The 20,934-nt window shown below is 57.5% G+C and overlaps 2 protein-coding genes and 1 long non-coding RNA gene across 11 annotated transcripts in view; 1 reads left to right on the top strand and 2 right to left on the bottom strand.

Annotated features, from left to right (window-relative positions):
- CELSR3 (cadherin EGF LAG seven-pass G-type receptor 3) overlaps positions 1–7,829 on the bottom strand; it is a 28,907-nt gene extending 21,078 nt beyond the window's left edge. For all 6 annotated transcript variants that reach the window (XR_011426911.1, XM_023620467.2, XM_023620470.2 and 3 more), the window contains exon 1: positions 994–7,829. Coding sequence is in view for 5 of the 6 variants with exons in the window: in XM_023620467.2 (XP_023476235.1) it covers positions 994–4,738 (3,745 nt within the window). In the remaining variant the exon portion in view is untranslated. The remainder of the gene's footprint in view (positions 1–993) is intronic.
- On the top strand, positions 6,265–8,254 carry LOC138918038 (uncharacterized). Its single transcript, XR_011426913.1, has 2 exons — positions 6,265–6,369; positions 7,827–8,254. It is a non-coding gene; the product is annotated as an uncharacterized lncRNA (long non-coding RNA).
- Positions 8,255–8,773: 519 nt separating this feature from the next.
- NCKIPSD (NCK interacting protein with SH3 domain) lies at positions 8,774–20,932 on the bottom strand. 4 transcript variants are annotated; one of them, XM_023620488.2, is made up of 14 exons: positions 20,188–20,932; positions 19,180–19,902; positions 16,498–16,607; positions 16,116–16,320; positions 15,839–15,929; positions 15,092–15,582; positions 13,653–13,823; positions 13,398–13,484; positions 13,171–13,309; positions 13,007–13,087; positions 12,672–12,800; positions 12,484–12,576; positions 12,187–12,359; positions 8,774–9,677 (listed from the first exon to the last, which is right to left on the bottom strand). In XM_023620488.2, the coding sequence occupies exons 2-14, from the start codon at positions 19,453–19,455 to the stop codon at positions 9,474–9,476; spliced, it is 2,250 nt and encodes a 749-aa protein (XP_023476256.1). In that variant the 5' UTR covers positions 19,456–19,902; positions 20,188–20,932; the 3' UTR covers positions 8,774–9,473. The 4 variants fall into 4 exon arrangements, with proteins under 4 accessions (XP_023476256.1, XP_023476255.1, XP_023476258.1 ...); XM_023620487.2 differs by lacking the exon at positions 20,188–20,932 and having other exon boundaries at positions 12,079–12,359; positions 19,180–19,471; XM_023620490.2 differs by lacking the exon at positions 20,188–20,932 and having other exon boundaries at positions 12,079–12,248; positions 19,180–19,471.
- Between the last annotated feature and the right edge of the window lie 2 nt (positions 20,933–20,934).

Below are 20,934 nucleotides of genomic sequence, written 5' to 3'. Positions count from 1 at the left end.
CTGTGACCACTCAACCCCATCCCCTAGAACCCTGGGTGAGCAAGTTCCCTCTCTCCAGGAGGGTCTTGGACCCCTCCCTCTCCCCCTCAGCATTCCTGGGTCAGCAAGCTGCCCCCAGACCCAGGTGCTGTGATCTCAGTGGCCACTCCCAGAAAGGAGGATGAGGCCTTGTTCCCAGACCCTAGCACACATTGAGTGGTCAATAGAGTTAGTTTTTGCCAGAATTGAGGGATAAATGAAGACTATGCCTTCTCTGTCAGTGCTAGGAGTCCATGCTCCAGAATTGGGGAATGAACACCAGTAAAGTCTGTCTGCCAACTTCTGCAGCCTCCAGCAGGCAGGACTACAAGGGCCTCTCCAGCCTGCACCTTACTGAAAGCCTGGGGCCGCAGAGGCAGGAAAGAGGCAGGTTGACCTTAGGACATTTTCTCAAACGGCAGGGCTTTGGTCAGCTCCTTGGACGGCAGGCAGACCAACGTGGGCCCACTCTCTACCTGAAGTAGTAAGTACTCTGCCAGAGGAGTAAGCTGCTTTTCCTGACTACTAAACTATTGGCCTCCCTCTCCTGCACAGATGGGGCAAAGGTGACACTGGACCCAAAGTAACCCTTCATCTGAACAGGGGTGTGGTGTGGGCTGACAGGCATATGCTAGCTTTTCCTGCAACATCCAGGGTATTAACCAAGGACCTCCAGCCTTTCAGAGGGAGGGGGGCTATCCCGAGAGTAACAGACAGTTCATGCAATCTTTATGGAGGCTGCTAGATGCCCTAGAATCTTTTGGGTTCTGTGAAAACTGCTCAATAACCTAAGGAGAGACTATGTAAACCTAACTTGCGAGGTCTATGGCAGATCCTATGGGGTGCAGGAACCCAGAACATTAGGGATTCTTGGAAGGCCTGGGAATCCCTCTTTGGTTTGAGGTGCCCTGTGGAGCCCCTGAGGCCCTGACGGGTTGAGCTCACTGGGTCACTTGCCTGTCCCCTGCCCCTCACCTGTGACAGTCACCAACATGGAGGCCACCAGTGGGCGGTTGTTGTCTAACTTGCGGCTGAGTCGAAGCTCCCCACTGGTCTGGTTGACCACCAGCAGCTGCAGCTCATTGCCCCGCTCAAAGGAATAGAAGAGGTGGTCGGAGACATCTGGATCATAAGCTGGGATGCGTCCAATGATGCCTGAGGGGAAGGTATCTGAACGGTTGGATACATAGTTGTTGAAGAGGATCTGGAAGTTGTTGAGCACGGGGCTGTTGTCATTCTGGTCAACTAGGCAGACGTGCACAGTGGCCCGACTGACCAGAGGGGCAGATGTGGCCTGCACCACAATCACATATTCCTGGCGAGCCTCGTAGTCCAGGTCAATGAGTGCCGTCAACTCTCCAGAGAAGATATCCATTTGGAACAGCTCAGGGATGTTCCCTTCCACGATCTGGTACATTATATGGGCATTGGGGCCTTCGTCAGGGTCCACTGCAGTGATCTGGGCCACCACTGAGCCCACGATGCTATTCTCCTTCACTCGCACCTCAAACTCCTCAGCTGGGAAGACAGGTGCATTGTCATTCACATCCTGCACTGTCACCTGGATGCTGACTGGAGTCCGCAGTGGGGGCACACCTCGGTCCACGGCATAGGCAGTCAGTTCATACACTGGCACTGCCTCCCGATCCAGCCGCCTTACTGTGCGGACAATGCCAGAGGTGGGCTCAATGGTAAAGTCTCCATCCCCATCTTCCCCATTCTGGAAAGTGTACTGGACCCGGCCATTGGCATGAGCATCCCTGTCAGTGGCTGAGATCTGCAGGACACTGGTGAAAGGTGGGGCATCCTCAGAGACCAAGCCCGTGTAGTGGGAGGCCACAAACTGTGGAGCATTATCATTCACATCATTGACCATCACTTCCACGTAAGTTGTATCTGCCTTCTGTGGGATGCCATTGTCCCGAGCTGTAATAGCTAGCGTGTAGGTCACCTGGTCCTCATAGTCCAGTGGGGCCTGTAGTGTAATGGCCCCTGAGTCTGCATCAATGCGGAACTGGGGCAGGTTGTCCTCCAGGAGATAGGTGATACGAGCATTTTCACCCACATCATCATCAGAGGCACTGATGACCACCACGGTGCTACCCACTGGCCAATCCTCATTCACACTCACTGAGTAGTGGGCACTTTGAAAGACAGGCCGGTGAGTGTTGGCATCTGTGATGTTGATATGCACATAGCAGTGATCATGAAGGGCACGGTCAGATGCAGTTAGCACCAGCTTGAAGTAGCGTTCCTGCTTATAGTCCAGTGGCAGAGCCAGTGTCACCAGACCTACACCCCCCTGGGTGCTTATGGCAAAGCGATTCCGAGTGTTGCCACCTGTTATCTGGTAGCTGATGGCACTGTTGGCATCACGGTCTACAGCAGTCACGCTGACCACACTGGTGCCCACAGCTGCATCCTCATTCAGCCGTAGGTGGTATTCCTTCATTGTAAACTCGGGCCGATTGTCGTTAACATCCAGCACAGTCACTGTGACGCTGGCTGAGGCCGAGAGTGGGGGTGAGCCATGGTCTCGGGCCTCCACACCAAAGAAGTAATGCTCCACAGATTCACGGTCCAGGGGACCACTCACAGAGACCCAACCAGTGGCACTGTTTATCACAAAGGGTGTATCAGGAGCCACACCAGTTAGGGAGTACTCTAATCTGGCATTCTCCCCGTGGTCTGCATCCACTGCCTGAATGTGGATGACCGAGTGGCCCAGGGGCGCATTTTCCAGGACAGAGACCTGGAAGGGTGTGCTGACAAAGATAGGAGTATGGTCATTGATGTCCACCACCTGGATGCTGGCCAGGCCTGTGTTGTTGGACAATGGTGGCCGGCCTGCATCCTGTGCCCGGATGCGCAAGGCATACTCTCGCTCCGCCTCAAAGTCCAAAGGTGCCACCACCTGGATCTCGCCTGTGAGGCTATCGATGGCGAAGTGGCCTCGGCTGTTGCCGCTGATGATGTTGTAGTGCACCAGTCCGTTGGCGTCCTTGTCCCGGTCGGTGGCAGTGACTCGCAGCACCACTGTGTGCGGGCGCACATCCTCGCGCACCTGTGCCACGTAGCGCTTCTCGCTGAACTGGGGTGCGTTGTCGTTCTCGTCCAGCACGGTTATGTGCACACGCACGGTGGCAGAGCGCGGCCCAGGCTCTTGGCCCTGATCGCTGGCCTCCACTACCAGCTCGTAGCTTTCCATGTGCTCGCGGTCCACACGACCGCTGGTGCTGATGAGGCCCGAACGCGGATCAATCTCGAAGGCGGCGGCGGCCGCAGCGCGCGCAGCTGGGGACCCCACAAAGCGGTAACGCAGGTTGGCGTTGGGGGTCGCGTCGCCATCTGTGGCACGCAACTGCAGGATGGGGTAGCCCTCCTCCACGTTCTCACGAAGTGTCTCCCGGTATTGCGCCTGCTCAAACACCGGCGCGTGGTCGTTGCGGTCGGCTACTGTAACGGCCACCATGGTGGTGGCCGAGAGGCGCGGCGAGCCGTGATCCTGCGCCGTCACGCGCAGGTAGTGGCGCTCCATGCTCTCGCGGTCCAGAGCGGCCTCCGTGCGGATGAGGCCGCTCTGTGGATCGATGCTGAAAAGCTCCAGGGAGCGGCTGTTCATGAGCGCAGCCAACGAGTAGACTAGGCGCCCAGCCTCGCCCGTGTCGGGATCCTGCGCCACTACGCGTAGCACCACAGTGCCCGCCGCCTCGTTCTCGGGCACTAGCGCCTGATAGTTGTACTGCGGAAACTGCGGGTGGCGGTTCGCGGCGCGGCGGGGGCGGACTCGGCTCGCTGGAAGTGTTTTCCAGGCTCCAGGCTCGGCCGGGACCCCCGGGGGGCGCGGCCCGGGGCGCTGCGGGAGGAAGCGGCGGCGGAAGAGACCGCGGGAGCGCATGCGCTCGGGTGCTGGCTCGGGAGCTGTCCGAGACTTGCGCGGTGCTGAACTAGATGCGGGAGCTGTCCTCGCCGTGAGCGGTGCTGAAACAAGCTCGGGGTCAGATCCTGCAGCCCCGGGAGGACAGTCCGTCCGGGGGACTATCCTCTCCTCTCGGGATGTAGCGCGCTTCTCGCCCTGACTCCTGCGTCCTGATGCCCACAATTCCCCACAGCAGCGTATGGTTCCCACTTTTTGGAGGGCGCTTCTCCCAGCATTCCTCTGGGAGGACACTGATTTGGAACCACGGGGCGGAACCAGAAGGTCCGAAGGGAAGGGCGAGCTGTCCTCCGGGCCCGGGACCCCTGGGGATAGAGCCTCCAGCGACAGACTATCTCTTCGCAAGGGTCCTGTCTTCCCGCAAGAGGAAATCTCTGGGCGCCAGCATAACAGAGACCCTGTTCCCTGTCCTGTCTCTCTCCCATGGCTGCCTAATGCCTGGACCCCATATTCCGCCCTCAGCCCTGGGTCCGGCTGCTCAGGGGGCCCTCGACCACTCTGGGTGCTTTGCCTTCCCCCTCGGAGCCCCACGAAGACAGGCTCCCTGATTCCCAGGCCAGGCTCTCCATCCTCCTGGATCTCGGGCGTCTCGGGACAAAGAGCTAAGGCTCCGCCGCCGATCTGTGCCCCTCGCCCCGTAGCGGCAACTATCCTCGGGTCCCAGCCTTGGCCCCCGCCGTCCTCCAGCTCCTCCCGGCTGAGAGGAAACAAAGAGAGGAGGAGAAGCAGGAGTAGCGGGGTCGTCGGCCCCCTGAGACTCCACCACAGCGGCTGCCTCGCCATCACCCACCGCCTCTGCACACGGCCTCCACCACCCCCCGTCCCGGTCCGGGCCTTGGGTCCGCCCCGCTTCTCGGGCCCCCTCCCAGGCCCCTGCCGCCGCCCCGGTCCCCCGCCTCTCGGTCTGTCGCTCCGCACCGCCGCCGCCCTCTGGGCACCATCTACTCCGTGGCCAGAGCCCCTTTGGCGTGCGGCCCCAGCTTTTGCCGCCCCCACCACAGCATCCCCGACGCTGCAGCCGCCTCCCGCCGCTCCAACATGGCTCCCGGACGCCGCGATGGTTCATTCCACCTCCGCCCCGAAGCTCCAAATCCGGTGGTACAGCCCGTCGCGCATGGCAACTCTGACTATAGAGGCTGTTGTAGCCATCTTTATTAAGGGTAATCGTTAAGTACTGCCCACGGTGCTGAACAGGGCGCGGAGGTTCGTCCGCCGGATCCACCCTCCTCGCTTGCGGCCACCGCCCTCATCGGCTTCCCTACTCCTAGGGCTCTAACCCAGCTCCATCTCCTAGGCTTTCTTCTGCTTGCATGTCTCTTGTCCCTCTTCCTGAGCACTAGTTTAGAACCCTGTCCCGGATTTTGGTCTGAAAATTTGCTGCCCATGACGTGCAGAAAGAGCGTTTTCAAAACTCTTGGGCAAGGGTACCATGGGGAATCCTGGGGGCAGAGGGGACGATGGCTAGACGGGGACCTGGAACGCCAGCAGCCCGAACAATAGCTTTAACTGTTCGATCAGTGAGTTTTAATTCATGAAACATGTCGCGACCATCTGCTTGTTTGGAGTGCCCCTGCAGAGCAGGGACGGGAGGCGACCCGCCAGAGGCAGGAGCATAGGCCAAAATCTTCTCTGCCTTGCCGACCCCCAGCACTCTCCCAGGCTGAGGGCTCCCCCACTGAAGGCTACACTCCCATCTCCAGGCCGCTGGTCTCGAGGGTTCTGGGATGCCACGGAGAGCCTGGAGTTGCCGCAAGGCTGCAGGTCTGGCATCCTCGGATCCCCGCCCCTCGCCCGTCACTACCACGTCCTTTAACCCCTTGAAGGGACTAACGGAAGCTCCATCCTCCTCTCGGAATTTAATGCAGTCGCCCAGCGTTGGGCAACTCCTGGCGCAAGTCGACCCCAGCTGGCCAATGGGCACAGGCGGCGGAATAGACGTCACAGAAGACGTGCGGGGGCGGTGGATGAACGCAGAGCGTCCCAATAAAAAATCACTGTTTCTATTGGCACAATTGGAGGCCCCGCCCTTCACGGCGGACTCATTGTCTGCGGGGGAGAGGACTCCGCGGGTTCCAGGGTAGCCTGAGAGATAATCCAGGAGTTTCTCCAAGGACCGGCCTGCAAAGGCAGCAGCGACAACACCCTGTAGCACCACGTGCAAAGGGCGCAGGCGTCCTAGGACCGAGGAGGGAGTCAGGGCCCTGGTCTAGCGCGCTCCAACGGGCCCCGCTCCTGCTTCGAACCAGCGGAGAACTCCTGGCTAAGGTCTCTGGCCCGCCCCAAAGGGTACCTATGACATCATCATCAACCAATCAGATAGCGCATTCTTTGGCCTCTTGACTTCTTCCCTTTCGGGAGGCGGGATTCCGGCGGGCTCCACCTCCCGATCGCCCCACGTGGCTACAAGAGAGAAGGTCAGTGTGCTCCAGTGATCCCCACCCGCGTCTCCGAATCTGAGGACCCCATGAGGTCGGAGCTTCGCGACTGGTATACGGTCTGAGTTCCTATGGGCGTGAGAGTGGAGCATCAGCAGAGGCGCTGAAGGCGGAACTCCTTTGGATGCGGGCCGAATCAGTGAAGGGGCTGCAGGAGTGAGACCGGGGACATGGTTCTGACGGCACACCGCCCTCCGGGTCCACAGTCTATCGAGTGAAGGGCAAAAAACTTTACACCAACAAAGGAGAGAGACAGAGGGGGCACTAGGGGGAGGGATGCTGGGGTCCCAGAGGAGGCGCCTGAGCTAACTTAGCGATTTCTTTCCTTCTTCTCCCTAAAGCCCCCCACTACATAGTTGTATATCCTAGTTGTAGGTCCTTCTAGTTCTGTTGTGTGTGATGCTGCCTCAGCATGGCTTGATGAGCAGTGCTACGTCCATGCCCAGGATCTGAACCTGCAAATCCGTGGGCTGCTGAAGCAGAGCACGTGAACTTAACCACTTGGCCATGGAGCCCACCCCCTCAGTCTGTATCTTTTGAGGACTGAGCAGGCGGGTGATCTTCAGTCAACTCCTTACCGTGGAGTTGCCTTATGCATGTGCAGCCTGTGGTCCAGCGGGCATGTCCCACAGACATGGTGCCAGCACCTTTAGGCAACTTTTCGAGCCCAGAGGTCAGCCCAAACCCTTTTCCCTCATTGCCCCTCAAAATTTCTTGAATTTTTTCCCTTCAACCCCACCCACTCTCCTTTCTTTGCCCTTTTCCTGCCTAGCTACATCCTATGTCTACCATCCTTCCAAGCAGCCAAAAAGGTGTTTTCTCAAACAGTCCCCTCCCTGAGGAATTCTCTGGCTAATCATCATTTTCATTTGTGGTTATAATTCCGTGTTGTGAGACCATCAGCAAAGGATTTACTAAGGGGGTCCCAGACTCCTGGACCCTCACAGAGCATCTGTTTGCTGCCAGGGGCCAGCATTTATTTGACTTCATCAGCTGGGCCTCCTGTATCCCTTACAAACATGTGCAAGGGCCCCCTTGGAAAACTTTGCAGAAGCCGCAGGGGCTTCTGATCCTCCTGCTATGGGGCCACGCTTTCTCATAGGTACTGGGACTGGGACAGATGGCACAGCACAGCCCTGCTCTTCCCACAAGGTCAGTGTGTGCATCATAACAGGGAACAGAGCAAGACACAGAGGCCGTCAAATGTTCTGCCTCAGCTTCCTGAGGACTTGTGCTTTTCACTGAATTACCCTGTCTCAGGAGGAGACTCATGGTTGTCTGCCTTCAGCACTCCAATGAGAAAGGAGTCACGACTGAAGTTAATGTCATTGATTCTGAATGTGAAAGAGGAGGCAGAATGCCTCCAGGATGAAGAGGAGTGACAGGTTGTGCCACACAGAGCTTTACTGGGAGCCATTTTGTCATCCTCTCCTCAGGTCCAGGTGAGCCTGTGTGCTTAACCTTCTCAAAGAGTCAATAGTTAAGAAAGGACATCTCTCCATCAGCCTCCTGTGCTTCACTCCCACGGGCTCCATCAAGTGTTCCTGCCTCAGCTTCCTGAGGACCTGTTTCCTGGGGACCCCACCGCAGCCCTGGCCTTTCCATAGTCTTGCTGGGAGAATAACAGCCCTCTGCCTTCAGCACCCCAATGAGAAAGGAAAAGTCATGACTGGAAGTCAGAGTATCAATGATTCTGGATGTGTGGAATCATCTGATGAGATCGTCTTAGGCAAAAAATGAAGGGAACTGATGAAAACTACTTCAGATTTGTGCCTGCCTGTAGGTTCCTGACTCTTCTCTCCCACTTATGGCAAGAGTCTTTGTTGTCTTAGAAGCCCACAAGGAAAATGAAGTTTTTGCCAAATGTTGGCCCCTAATTCCCCTCAAACAGTAGTGCAAATCTAACCCCACACTTGTTGAGATACTCTCTTTGCTCTACAGTAATTACCACATCTCTGCTGAGGCTGCAAAATGAGGGTATCTTATTGGGCCCAATGACAAATGAGGAAGGGAAACAGAGCTGGGAAGGGCCTAGGCAGTTAGGGAGCCTAGGGCTAGGGCAGGGCCTGATTCATTTGAGAACAGTGAGGGAGGATCTTAGGGTTTCAACAGGGGGGAGATGGCATTCAAGGCAAAGAAAGATGTAAATGAAGCCTGGAGTAAGTCACTTGCAGATGGACCACGGCACTCAGGTGTGGCCCAGGAGAAGTGGGAACTCAGGGAAGAGAGGCTGGAACAGGGCTCAAGGGACCTTGATGGACAGGCCTGTCAGGGACTATCACCTCCTCACACAGGAGAGGTCAGGGCAAGCTAGTGAGGAGGTCTTGAGGCCCCGGCGCCCCAACCTCTCCCACCACCACACAGAACCATATAGGGAAGCCTGTTTCCAGATGCCTGTGATTTATTTCCAAAGGTGAGCTGCAGCATGTAGAACAATATACATGGCTTTTCAGTCTACATTTTTACAGAGAAAATAGATTCTGTCATTGGCTTTCTCAGTGCCATCAGCCTATTCTGTGAGGCTCCAGGATGGATGGTTTGTTTCCAAGATTCTGCCTTCAAAGCAGCAGCTTGGCCAAGACTCCTGGGGGTGGGAGTGAGGGGCAGCGACCCCCACAGGGAGCAGGGGTGGGGAGAGCACATGAGCAGCACTCACTGCAAAGCTAAGGCAAAGAACAGAGCTGGCGGAAGATGCCCCCCCCTCATCCCAAGGACATGGCTTGCTGAGGCCCAAGACACAGACCAGGCAGGGTGGGGATGGGGGCTCTGGCCCAGCCTGGAGCAGCAGCAGCAGGACTCTGTGCATGTGTGTGTTGGGAGGGGGGCATGCTGAAGAGGCAGCCTACCGGGAGATGGAGGGGCTTTGGCTCAAACATTCCCCTTGCCCCAGCATAGCTCCCAGAGTGTGGTCCCCAGTCCTGCACTTGGCCCCTTGCATTAGCTCTACTTCAGGTGGGGGCCCTGCTCAGCTCCCGTCCACCATCACCTCCGCTCACACTGTCAGTGCAAAACATTCTTAGGGCCAAGCCTCCAAGTCCCCTGCACTCTGCCCAGGGCTGCAGGGAAGGGAGGAGAGGAAGGTGCTAGCTGGGGGTCTCGCCCAGCACTGGGAATTCCTTGCACATCTCTCGGACAATCATGCGGTCCATCTGGCACTGGGGCGAGGCTTCCTCCTCGGTCAGGATGCGTCGTAATGTGGCCTGCAGGTCGGGCAGCCGGTGGCGGTGCTGCAGGTAGGGTGTGGAGCGGACCACAGCATGCATCAGGGAGAGGTACTCCATGCGCAGCTGTGGGAAGAGCAGGCAAGCTCAGGGACCCCAGGGAGGGACTGTGACTGCCACCAGCCAGGGACAGGCCACTATTCCCTCACGGCAGCCACATGGACCCCAGGGCTGGGGACCACCTCACACCACTGAAGATCAGGGTTGCACCCCCAGCACCCAGAATGTACCTGGCACATGTACCTGGTCTTCAATAGTTGTTGAATAAGTAAGTGAATGAATGAATCATCCCAGACACAGATCCAGAATGCGGCTGGCCCAGGGAAGTCCTAGCTCAGAGAGGTGGCAAGGGGAAGCAGCAAGTCCCTGCCCATCCTTTAATGCTTGGCCCCGCGGTGCCACTGTCTATAGTCAGAGGCCCTCTGCTTCTCACTTTATCGTCTCACCCTGGAAGATCTCATTCACACCCATAGCTTCAAATGGTGACCCACACTCATACCTCTTGCCTAGACCTCTCTGGTGAGTTCCAGATGAGAATATCCAACTGCCCACTTATCATCTCCTGCATATCTCAAAGAGCCCTCAAACCTATATATCCACCATCAAACTCATGATCTTCTCCATCTTCCCAAAGCTGAAGGCTTTCTCAAGTTCTTCATCTTAATAAAGAGCACTGCTGTCCATTCAAATACACAAGCCAGAAACAGAGGTGTCTTCTTTGACAGCTCTCTCTCTGCACACCCAACATCCAATCCATTCCTAAGACCTGGCCATCTTACCTTGTATAGATGCCCTGAATCCATCTCCAACACTGCCTCCCCACTGCCAACCCCTCTGGCTTGGACAGCTCCAACAGCCCCTCCAATCTGACACCCAAGCTGCTCCCGTTCCTCACCGGGAGGCCCAATCCACTGACCCGACCCCAGCATTTCTCTGTTTGCCCCCTCACCATCACTCATTCCTCTCTTTACCTATGATTACAGGAGTCAATACCAAAACCTTCCTTAGGTAGCATCACTCTACTAACTCCCAACCCTGATCAGACCAAAGCGCGTGCAAATCAAACCCCAGTGTCTAAGTAGAGCCATGCGCAGGCCTGAACTTCATTCCCTGCCACAAACCACAAATGGGTGCAAGGCACTGCCTGGGACTCTACCACTTTTCTCTGCTGTGTTCACTCTCCCTTAAAGGACCATTACCCACGTTCTCTCCATTTTCCAAACTTAAACTTCTGGGTCAGCTGGCCTTCTGCTTCATGGAGAAAACAAGCAATCTTTAAGAAACCCTGTCTTCCCCTCTCAGCACCCACATCTTACCTGTCTCCACCACAATGAACTGCTCTGGCTCCTGTCAGGGACCATCACTCCACACGGTGCTGGACCCTTCCCCGCTGCCTGATCTACTTGACTCCTGCAGTGGCCCACTCTCCCTAACACGTTGGCCATTCCTCTACGCTTACTGGATCATTCCCTCTGGCTCAGAGACGTGCACCAGCATCTCCCACCTTTAAAACAGTCTCCCTGACCCCATATCTCCCTCCAGTGACCCACACCTCCCTTTTTCTGTTCTCCTCCACAAAAAAACTCCAAGTGTTATCTCCATTTACTGCTTCCACTTCCCCCTCATTGCCACTCCCCTCCAACTTCAAATTCTCTTAAACTTTCCAACTGGACTGTCTTCCTTCCACTCCATTGACATTGCTTTTCAGTCACCACAGCTTCTGTGTGGCAAATCCAGTGGCCAATGCTCAGCCCTCATCTTACTCAGGCTCCTACCTGTGGAGATGACTCATCTTCCTCCTTGTCCAAACACATAGCTTCGGACTCCTGCTTTCTTGGGTTTTCTCCTGGGTTTCTCCTTACTTGTCCCTACTTTGCCTGGGCTGAGGCCTGAGCTTCCTTCTAACCCATCCGTCTTGTTTCCTTTCCAGTCCTGATTCACATCCCACTGCTTCCCTGACACCCTCTGTACCTGGATGTCTAGCAGGCATCTTCTCAATCTTGACACATCAAAACACAATTCTATTTTCCCGCCAAAAGTTCTTCCCTGCCTCAGCAATCAGCACTTCATCCACCCGGGTGCTCAAGACAAAGCTAGCCACAAGCCCTGCCAGACCTGCTTCCAACACACTCAAACCCGACCTCTTCTCCCACTGCCACAGCCTCTCCCGACCCCACCCAGGCCCCCTGGACAGCTACAGCTGCTTCCTCACCAGCCTCCTGCTTCCACTGTGCTCTCATACAGTCTACACTACATTCAGGATGTTAATCAGATCACTTCCCCTTCCTCTGAGAAGAGATCACAACTTCCCAAGGCTTTGTGTAAACTCCACTTCCTCTCTCCTCCCCTCCTACCACTCCCTCCACTTCAGCTTTCTGCAGACAGCCCAGCCCCAGATCACCTCATGCCTGGCTCCTTTGACTCTTGGCACACCTGTCATGGTTTCTGAGCAGCCTCCCACACTTACCTGGCTCCAGCAGTGCCCCTGTCCCTCGTCTCCATTCAGTGTCATATCCCCCCATTTTGTTTCAGTTTCTACACAGCTACCATCACCATTGCAGCCACCTCCAGGCACCTTGTCTCCAGGTGACAGGTCCGCAATGTGCCGTACAGTGATGTCGATGAGCGCCATCATGTCTGTGTGGTAGAAGATGGCAGCCGTGGCAGGGCTAGCAAACACATCCTGCAGGAACTTAAGGATGGAGTGCGGTGGCTGTGGCTCATGTTTGAAGATGCGCACAGGGTCATCTAAGGGGTGGGGGAAGAGGGGTCATGTGGTACTCATGGGGGGCCCAGAGTCATCCCAGGGAGTTTTGGGGGTCATGGAGTCACATGATATCAAAGTGGCACTGCGCAGATTCCTGGCTCTCACCCCCTCTGTTCAGGAGCAACAGCAGCTTCTCGGAGAAGACCTTGACATTGGCATGTTTGCTCAGGGCAGCCATGATGACATTCTGGTCAGGGGCTGAGGAAGAACACGGGTGTAGACAAGAGCACAGGTGCTAAGCCTGGAGAGCCCCCCTAGCTGGTCAGCCACCTCCCGCCAGGCCCCATCCCCACCTGCCAGGTGCAAGTTGAGAGCCAGAAGCAGGTTCATGCAGAGATCTGGAAGCTGCTCTGTGGTATCCAAGGGCAGCCCATCCTCAACAATGCTCAGCAGGAACTGGGCGAAGGGTGTGCCCAGGTGCTCTGGGAGAGGGACATATGGAAGTCTGCAGCCCTGACCCCCCCCCCCCCCGCCCCCAACCACCCAGCCTCCCTGGGTTTCTGTGAGCCCTGGGGACACCATATCCCTGTCAGGCTATGATCAGTGGGTCCCCAGGCCTTGAGTCCATGGGTGCCAACTCCAGCTGGCTGTGGGCTCTCTGCAGTCAGCTGGCAACCTGCCTTCTTACCATAGTGTGCGTAGGGCACTGCCTCCCCCATGGAGAAGACCATGGCCAGGATGAGGGCGGAGTAACAGAGTTTCTGGTGATCTGAAGAGGCAGGGCAGGCAATCAGAGCCGCTATAGATGGTGGGAACCCCCCCCAGATGGCAGGAAGCTCCCCTTTGCCTCACCCTGCGTGTCTGTCTGCATGTCCCGCGCCAGCTCCACAGGCAGCACAGATGACAAAAGTGTGGAGATGATGGCAGCATCCAGGCTGCACATGGCACCGAAGCACTTGAGGAGCAGCAGCCGCAGTGACACCCGGTGCTCCTGGCAGGGGACTCTGTGTGCTCAGCGCCCAGAACCCCCACCTCTACCCAGGTCCCTCCATGCCCCCTCTCCTCCGTCTTGCACACACCATTTGGTAGTAGGCCACCAAAGCCAGGACAGATTCGAATTCATTTCTCTTGCACATTTTCTTGCAAACTTCAGGGTCTGCGTCAGTCTGTGGGGAGGAGGAAATGGGACAGTTACTCATTGTGAGCTGTGCAGCCACTTGTGAGCATGCTGAGAACATGGAGGGGAGACTCCTGAGCACATTAAAGAGGGATAGGGCAGGGTGGGGGCTGATGCTCCACATACTGGGGGACACCTCTGGGCCCCCACTCCGCACCAGAATGTGCAGCAGCTCCTCCAGGTAGCAGCGGATGACACCCTCGTCCTCATACAGGGCCCAGCTGCGCTGCTGGGCATCGTCCTTCCGCCGAGCCAGGTCTGCAAAGATCACCTCTAGCCGCTGCTGGTCATGGCAGACCTGTCCTGAGGGCAGGGCAGTGCTCAGGTCCTGGGGGAGAGGACGAGGCATGACTCAGCACTCTCTCCAGGAAGTCCCCAAGGCCTGGAGTTCAACCCAGACCCTGAGGTCAGGGGTATGAGCTCCAGGCCAGAGTCAGGCAAGGGCTCCTGGCCTCACCTACGAGAACTGCCCCTAGTCAGCATCCTCCCAGGACCTGTGAGAGGACCAGCCCCCAGTTCTTTTCCCTCCTCCCTAATGCACCCCCTCAAGCTCCTACAAAAGACCTGCTCCCATGGCCCATCCTTCTACATCAAGGCTCCTAAGGGCACCAGCCCAATTCTACATCCCTCTCCAACTAACTCCACTGCCCTCTAGTCTTGATAACCTCCTGGGACAGGATTCTGCGTGAGACACTTCTGTGGGCTGTTTTCCAACTTGCCTCTCATCCCAGAACTGGATAAACATCCTCCATGAGGAAGGCCATGGACTCTCTCACTGCCTGAATGTGACTCTGAGACTCTAACCTCCGATTCTACACCAAGAGGCACCAGACTTGTCATCTACCCACCTCCCATGTTCCCCTTGAACCCTGCTGGCCAGGCAGTGCCTGCCGTGCCCAGCACAGGCAAGTCCATTGACCCCACTGCTCTCTAACCCCAAATCAGAGCTGCAGGAGCGATGGAGCCCTAAGGAGGGACCTCTGGCCCATCTGGCCCCCTTTGTGTAGACTGGGCTCATTGCCCTCCAATCCTGCTCCCTGACCAGTACTCCAACCTCAGCAAAGGATCTCACCCACCCACGATGCCCACACACCTCATGCACACCTGTGTCAGCACTTAGGCCTCCATCACAGCTCTCGAAGCACCCATTTCTATCCATTGCCAAGGCCAGCAAGGCACTGCCCTCTCTCATGCTCTGTGTCCATTCCTTACCTGTAGCCAGAGAGAACTCTCGGCTACCCACATCTGGTCTCATCTGTCACCTGCCCTAGGTCTCACCTCCTCCCATACCACCTACTCCCTCACTCCTTGTGTTCCAGCCATGCTGGTCTGGTTCCACATCCTCCTGTGAGCCAAGCTCAGTCTTGCCTCATGGCCCTGGTCCAGGCTAAGCCTCTGCCTGGAATGTTCTTCCTCCCTTTCTCCTTCAGGGATAGGCTCAAATGTCCCCAGCACCCAGCACAATGAAGGCCCAGAGCTAGAGCTCAAGAGATACCTGTCAAGTGAAGGCTGGATGCAGTGTGAGGGTGGGAAGGGGGTTGGGGCGGCAGGGCGGCCAAGGATGGGGAGGCCCCTGGCCCTGCTGCCCACCCTCACCTTGCCCTCTACCAGCGAGAGGAGGACCTGCTCCATGACATGTGAGATGGCCGGCACGGAGGCCTGGATGTGACCCACCACGACGCCAATGGCCACGCGGCATAGCTCGTGGCTCAGGCCGGTGTTTCTCCGCACAAGCTCCATCAGCTCTGCCCCGATGGTCCTGGGCACAGCAGTCTCAGCCACTGCCTTCTCCTCTGTGGTCCCCAGGCTCAGCGCACTCAGGGCCTCCAGCTTGTCAGGGGCCGAGGTTGTATCAACTGCTACCTCCTCTGTAGGAGGCTTGGGGGCTGGCACTTTGGACGGAGGGGGCTGAGCTTGGGACACAGTGGTATGGGTGCCTCGGCGGGGCACAGGTGGGGGCGTGGGTGAACAACTGGGGCCTGGCTCAGATGAGCTGGAGCCAGTACAGAGCATATCAAGAGAGGTGCTGCTGACTGAGGAGCCGCTGGACACAGAACTGCCCCCAGAGGGCGTGGTGTTGCGGCCGCCTGTGGGCAGAGAGTGGATGCTATGCTGGGGAAGCTCCCTGGGGGCCCCTACCCCTCCAAGCCCAGAGCCCCTGTTTCCCAGGACAGGGCCTACTTCCTCTGCTGGACCCTCCCCACCAAGCCCAGAGCCCCCAACTGCCCCAATACATGCCCTATCTTCCCCCAAGCCTAGGGTCCCCAACTCCCTGACACAGGTAGGACAACCATTCCAAGTACAGGGTGCACCCCTCGATTCCCCCAAACCCTGCCTTCTCACCGCTCCCTGAGGCCACGAGGGTGTCACGGTCTCGGCGCTTCACGGGTGGGGGTGGCGTGGCAGGTGCTGCTCTGCGAGGCTGTGGTGGGATCTAGGAAGGCAGAAGTGGGATCTGGGAGGATAGGCTGCCATCTGGGGTACCAGCCTGGCTAGGTCCCTGAGCTCTTAGCATGGGCAGGCTATGGCTGCCTCACTGACTCGAGTGTACCCTTTGAGCCTGTGGACAAAGCCTTAAGTCTCACCCACCTCCCTTCTCCAGGATGTTCTCACCATGTACCTGGTAGAGGCCTCCATCTACACCAAGATACTCAGAACTGGGCAGGCTGTGCTGCCGCTCAAACCCTGCTCGGCACACCCCATTGGGCTGCCTGGCAGCAGCAGCATCCAGATGGTGGTCACTGGTGGATGGGGTCATAGCTGAAGGGCTGGAGGCTGAGGGGCCTCTGCGGGACAGGGTCTCTTTCCGGTGGTGGATCAGCTTCCTGATGGAGGGACAAAGAGATTACTGAGGGAATTACCTTACAACATGCTTGACGACAGCTCAGGCCCCTTCCACCTCCCACCTCCCTCACGCTCCACTTCACTCTGCACGACCCCCAATCCTGCCCTCCACATATCTCCAGTACTCACTGAAGGACCATTCCCTCTCCCACACTCACTGGAGGACTCCGCGCTGCTCTAGGCTGTACTTGCCACCATTCCGCATGGCTGCATTGTGCACAGCCTCAATGGCCCGGTCAATGGCTTGGAGGACATCCTGCTCCAGGCCCTGGGGGAGCAGGGATGGACAGTTAGACCTAGGGGCCAAGTGAGGGTCCTGAGCCCAGACCCAGCTCCGGATGGAGCCCAGGGCAGACAGAACACCACTACAGCTAGAGCCTGGAATACTAGATGTAAACATGGAATGTGACCTAGAATATGAAATGGGGTTCTCAAACTGCACCACTCAGGGAGCTGAGGCACAGGGTGGCCCCCATGTGGCCACTTTACATACCGGGGACATGCTCAGGATTTTACCCCACAGTGAGGTTCTCAGCTACAACGTCTCAGAAAACCAGGAGTCTAGAGGAAAAACACAGCCCAAAGACCCTCAGCTTGAGGCCAAGAGTACACACCTAGTCTATCCCCAGACTTGGCTCAGAGCCTAGACTGAGATGCCAAACAGGGAGCCTCTACTGTCTGGAGCCCTTAACAAATCACTCTGGATCTTGCTGATCCTTCACAAAACCAAGGTCACACTCCAGAACAGCCCTGTCCTTGTAGAGCCTTCTGCATCCCCTGGTAGCTGAGGATAGACCAAAGGGAACTCCTCTATCCACCCCTGCTGCCAGCCCTCATCCCCTCAAGTTGTTCTAGGAATCTTCCAGATCTACCCTAGGAAGTAGCAGTTCTGTGTGTGTGGCAAAGCACAGATATGAAAGAAGGGCCTGGTCCCTGTCCCAGATTCTGTATTGCCATGCCCAGTAACTCAAGGGTCCAATCTACCCAGCCTGCCTGGCATGGAGTAGGGAGTAAGGGGTAGCAGCTGTGGGACCAGCCACTTCCACTCCTCCCCTGTCCCTGGCACACATGGTCCATTAGGCTACACAGGAGCCCCAGAACTGATGTGATGTCACTCCAGAGCAAGTTTGAGAAGCTTCCCTGATGGGGGCTGACAGAGGGACACAGAGGTCAGCAAAGCTCTCCAGGTAGCATGGGGTGTGCCAGAGTGCAGGGAGACAGCAGACAGAAAGGGGGAGAGAAAGAGAAAGACACACATACACAGAAAGTAAGAAGGGGCGGGGGAGGGACACACAGAGGGAGACAACGCAGAAAGAAATTGAGTGCCGGAGACAGAGGAGAGAGTCAGAAGAAGGAAGAGACATACACAGGGGGGGAGTCAGAATGACATAGACATACAGAGAGAGTTAGGGAGACTGAGACAGAGGCAGATATGCAGAAAGCAAACAAGAGATAGAGAAGATGGTAGCCTCTCTGCCCTCCCTAAACACCCAGCCACAAGGGCCCTGGCTGGGGGAGGGGCCTTATGGGCCCTTGGGGAAGAGGTAAGACTTTCCTCAGAGGCCTCCCAAAGCCCCCATCCCCAGAGAGGCTAGGTCTGACATGCTCATTCCAGAACCAGCAGCCCTGGTGTCCAGGGCTCCTCACTCTCACCCCAGGCACTCCTAGATGGGATCAGGCTGAGGGTCCAGGGCCCAGGGCCCATCCCCTCTGGTAAGACCAGAGGACATCTCCAAATTTATCCTGTTATTTTTGTCCTGAACCAGGCTGGAAAAGGATGTTTCCTAAAGGGTAGGGACTAGGATGGGGCCAGGGTGTCTGGCACAGGCCAGGCCTGGAGGCTCCCGGCCCTCCTTCCCAGTGATCAGAATAGACCAGCTGGAGACACTGCACCCCAGCCCCCATAGCAGGACTATTCTTGGGGAACAGGAACGGGGGCTGCAGCCTCCATTGGAAGGAAATGGGGCCAGAGTCAGAGCAGGGGAAGCCACAGGGAGGACTTGCTTCCTCATAATGGGAGCAGCCCCCACTCCAGGCTGGGGACAAAGAGGAATGGAGCTCCTTCACTTTCAGAGAAAGGAAGACTGAAAAATCAGGGCCTGAGGCTTGTGAGGGATGGTGGGCAGGGTAGTGCCAGGGAGTGTCAGCAGGGGCTGGGATCCTCGGTTCAGAGACGGTTGGGGGTGGGGGAGTGTCTTAGGAAGAGCTTAGGGGGTGGCTGAGTACATGGCAGTGAAAATGACACTGAGGTCTCAGAGCTTTGGGGGTCATCTAGGGGATGGGGGTGTCTACAGGTTCAGGGTCCAAGTCGCGGAGTGAGGACATGGAGCATGGTTGGGGAAACAGTGGTGTCCCAGGTGGCCTGGGTCTCAGTGGTGGAAGCAGTGGCTCCAACCGGGGATCTGAGAGTGGGAGGCAAGAGTATGGGATCCCGGGGATCCAAGAAAGGGGCCGATTAAGGATCTGAGGTCTCAGAGATCTGGGGAACTGGTCAGTATCCGGTGGTGCTGGAATCTAAGGGCTGACTCTTGAATTCTGTTGAGATGGGGCGTTCAGATATTGGGTCCCGATGGGTCTGGAATCCCAAGGAGTCTCAGTCCCAGAGTTAGGATTCTGATAGGTCTAGAGTCCTCAGAATTGGCTGTCAAGGGCCTGGTCTTCTGAGGCAGTGCGGGCTCTTGGGGTCCCAGTCCTCGTGGGTCTGGGGTCTCAGGGTCAGGTTCTCAAAATCCCTATCTGCTGGAGGTCCTATTGGGTCTGGGGTTCCGGGGTCGGTCCTGAGAGCCCGTGATGGCCCAGTCTAGGGCCGCGGAGGCCGGGCAGGGGAGGGGCACACTCACCTGCAGGCGGCGCAGGTAGGCGGGCGGCACGTAGCCCGTCTCGCCACTGCGCGCCCGCGCCGCCAGCCACCAGTGCGCGCTGCTGCGTTCCAGCACCAGAAAGGTTTCGCCCGCGGCGAACGCCAGAGCATTGGGCTCCGCTGAGCGGAACGCGTACAGCGCGCGGTACATGGGGCCGGGCCGGGGTGCGCCGGGGCAGGGTAGGCGGCGAAGGCTGCGGAAACAGGACACCAGGCCGGGAGCGCCTGGCCGCGCTCGCCCCGCCCCGTGACACATGACGCGTGCGCGCGCGTGCACGGCCGCCGCAGCCCCGCCCCGGGAGTGTGTCGGCTGCCGCACGGAAGCGCGGAGCTCCCTGGCGGCCCCAAGCGGTGAGGCCCGGCGCGGCTGGAGAGTCCGCCGCCCCTTCTGCCCGACCCCTACCCCGGCACCCTCCCAGAGCACCAGCCCCAGCTTCTCCTGCCTGGCCCTCCATTCCCTTTCTCCGCTCAAGCTCGAGTGCTGCGGCCCGTCCTGCCACCCGAAGGAGCCCTTGGCCCGCTACTCAGCGGCAGAGCCTGTGTCCGGCGCTCGTAGTCCCGTGCGTCCCCGTTACCCCAGGGGAGTGAGTCCTGACCTACTAACAGTAAGGAGGGCGACCCCGTTTGGGTAGTCCCATCGTTGCATCTCGCTGATACTTGGAAGCGCCCGCAGGTGCCAGATCTCCACGGCCTTATGACCCCTCTTCACCACATACCGCGCCAGTGGTGGGCAATGGAGAGCAAGGGTGAGCAGGAGACGGTAAAAACAGAAACCAAGTTGTGCCATACCCGGCCCAAAGTCCCTCCCATCCTCGTTCCCCAACCACGTCCTCTCCTCAGCCACCAGCCTCTCGCGTCCTCTCTAACGTGGGTCTTTGCATTTGCTTCCTCTGCCTGGGACACATTTCCCTCCCTCACAGCATAAGGTTGTCAGGCTCCCACCCCATCCATCGCTATCACATAGCTCTATTGCCTTTATAGAACTTACAACTCCACATTATCTTGTGATGCTCCCTTCTGAGAGCAGACAGGAAGGCTGGAGGAGGGGTGGCAAGTGGGATGCTCTGTAGCCTTAAGAGTTTGTTTGACCTGCCCACCTTTCCAGTCAGCCCTAATCTGTCTTTTAAGTCCTACAAGGGTTAGGGGGGAACACAGGGGAGAGGCCCTAAGGGTCCTAGGGAGAGGATCCTACGGAGAGGGTCCCTGGGGGCCTCCCATTCCTGTCCAAGGGCTAGTCCAGCCACATTCCCCACTGGAAGCCTGGGCCCAGGAAGCAGGAAATGTGGGCACAACCAGGCCAGTGTATGCAGTTGGCCTGTTTTTGGACAGACTGGACATAGGCATAATGGTCCTTGGTGAGGAGATGCTGGGAGATTCACGAAATGGGTAGGACTGCTAGAACTGAACATCCAGACCCTTCCTTCTTGGCACTGGGTCTGTGCCCTTCTCCCTGGTGTTTCTGCAGTTCAAGACTCCTGCCACACCTCCTCCTCCCAGAAACCCTCCTAGCACAAAAGTAGCTTAGGGGCTGCCCTGGCCGGAGCTGTGTGAAAGATGAGACTGGTGTAGTTGTGCTGGGGCCCAGGGCTGGGTAGGAGCGATGACAGGTGGTATGGCTAAAAGGACCACCCCACATAGAAGACTCTCTCTCCTAGGACCCGCTCCCCCGACCCCACGGCCCCGGGACCCTTCACCAGAGCCCATGGCTGCCAACAGATCGGAATCTGGCAGCTAC

This window comes from Equus caballus, chromosome 16, assembly GCF_041296265.1.
Source record: "Equus caballus isolate H_3958 breed thoroughbred chromosome 16, TB-T2T, whole genome shotgun sequence".
Lineage (NCBI taxonomy): Eukaryota > Metazoa > Chordata > Mammalia > Perissodactyla > Equidae > Equus > Equus caballus.
The sequence above is the reverse complement of the archived record's forward strand: the minus strand, read 5'-3'. Positions and strand labels throughout refer to the sequence as shown.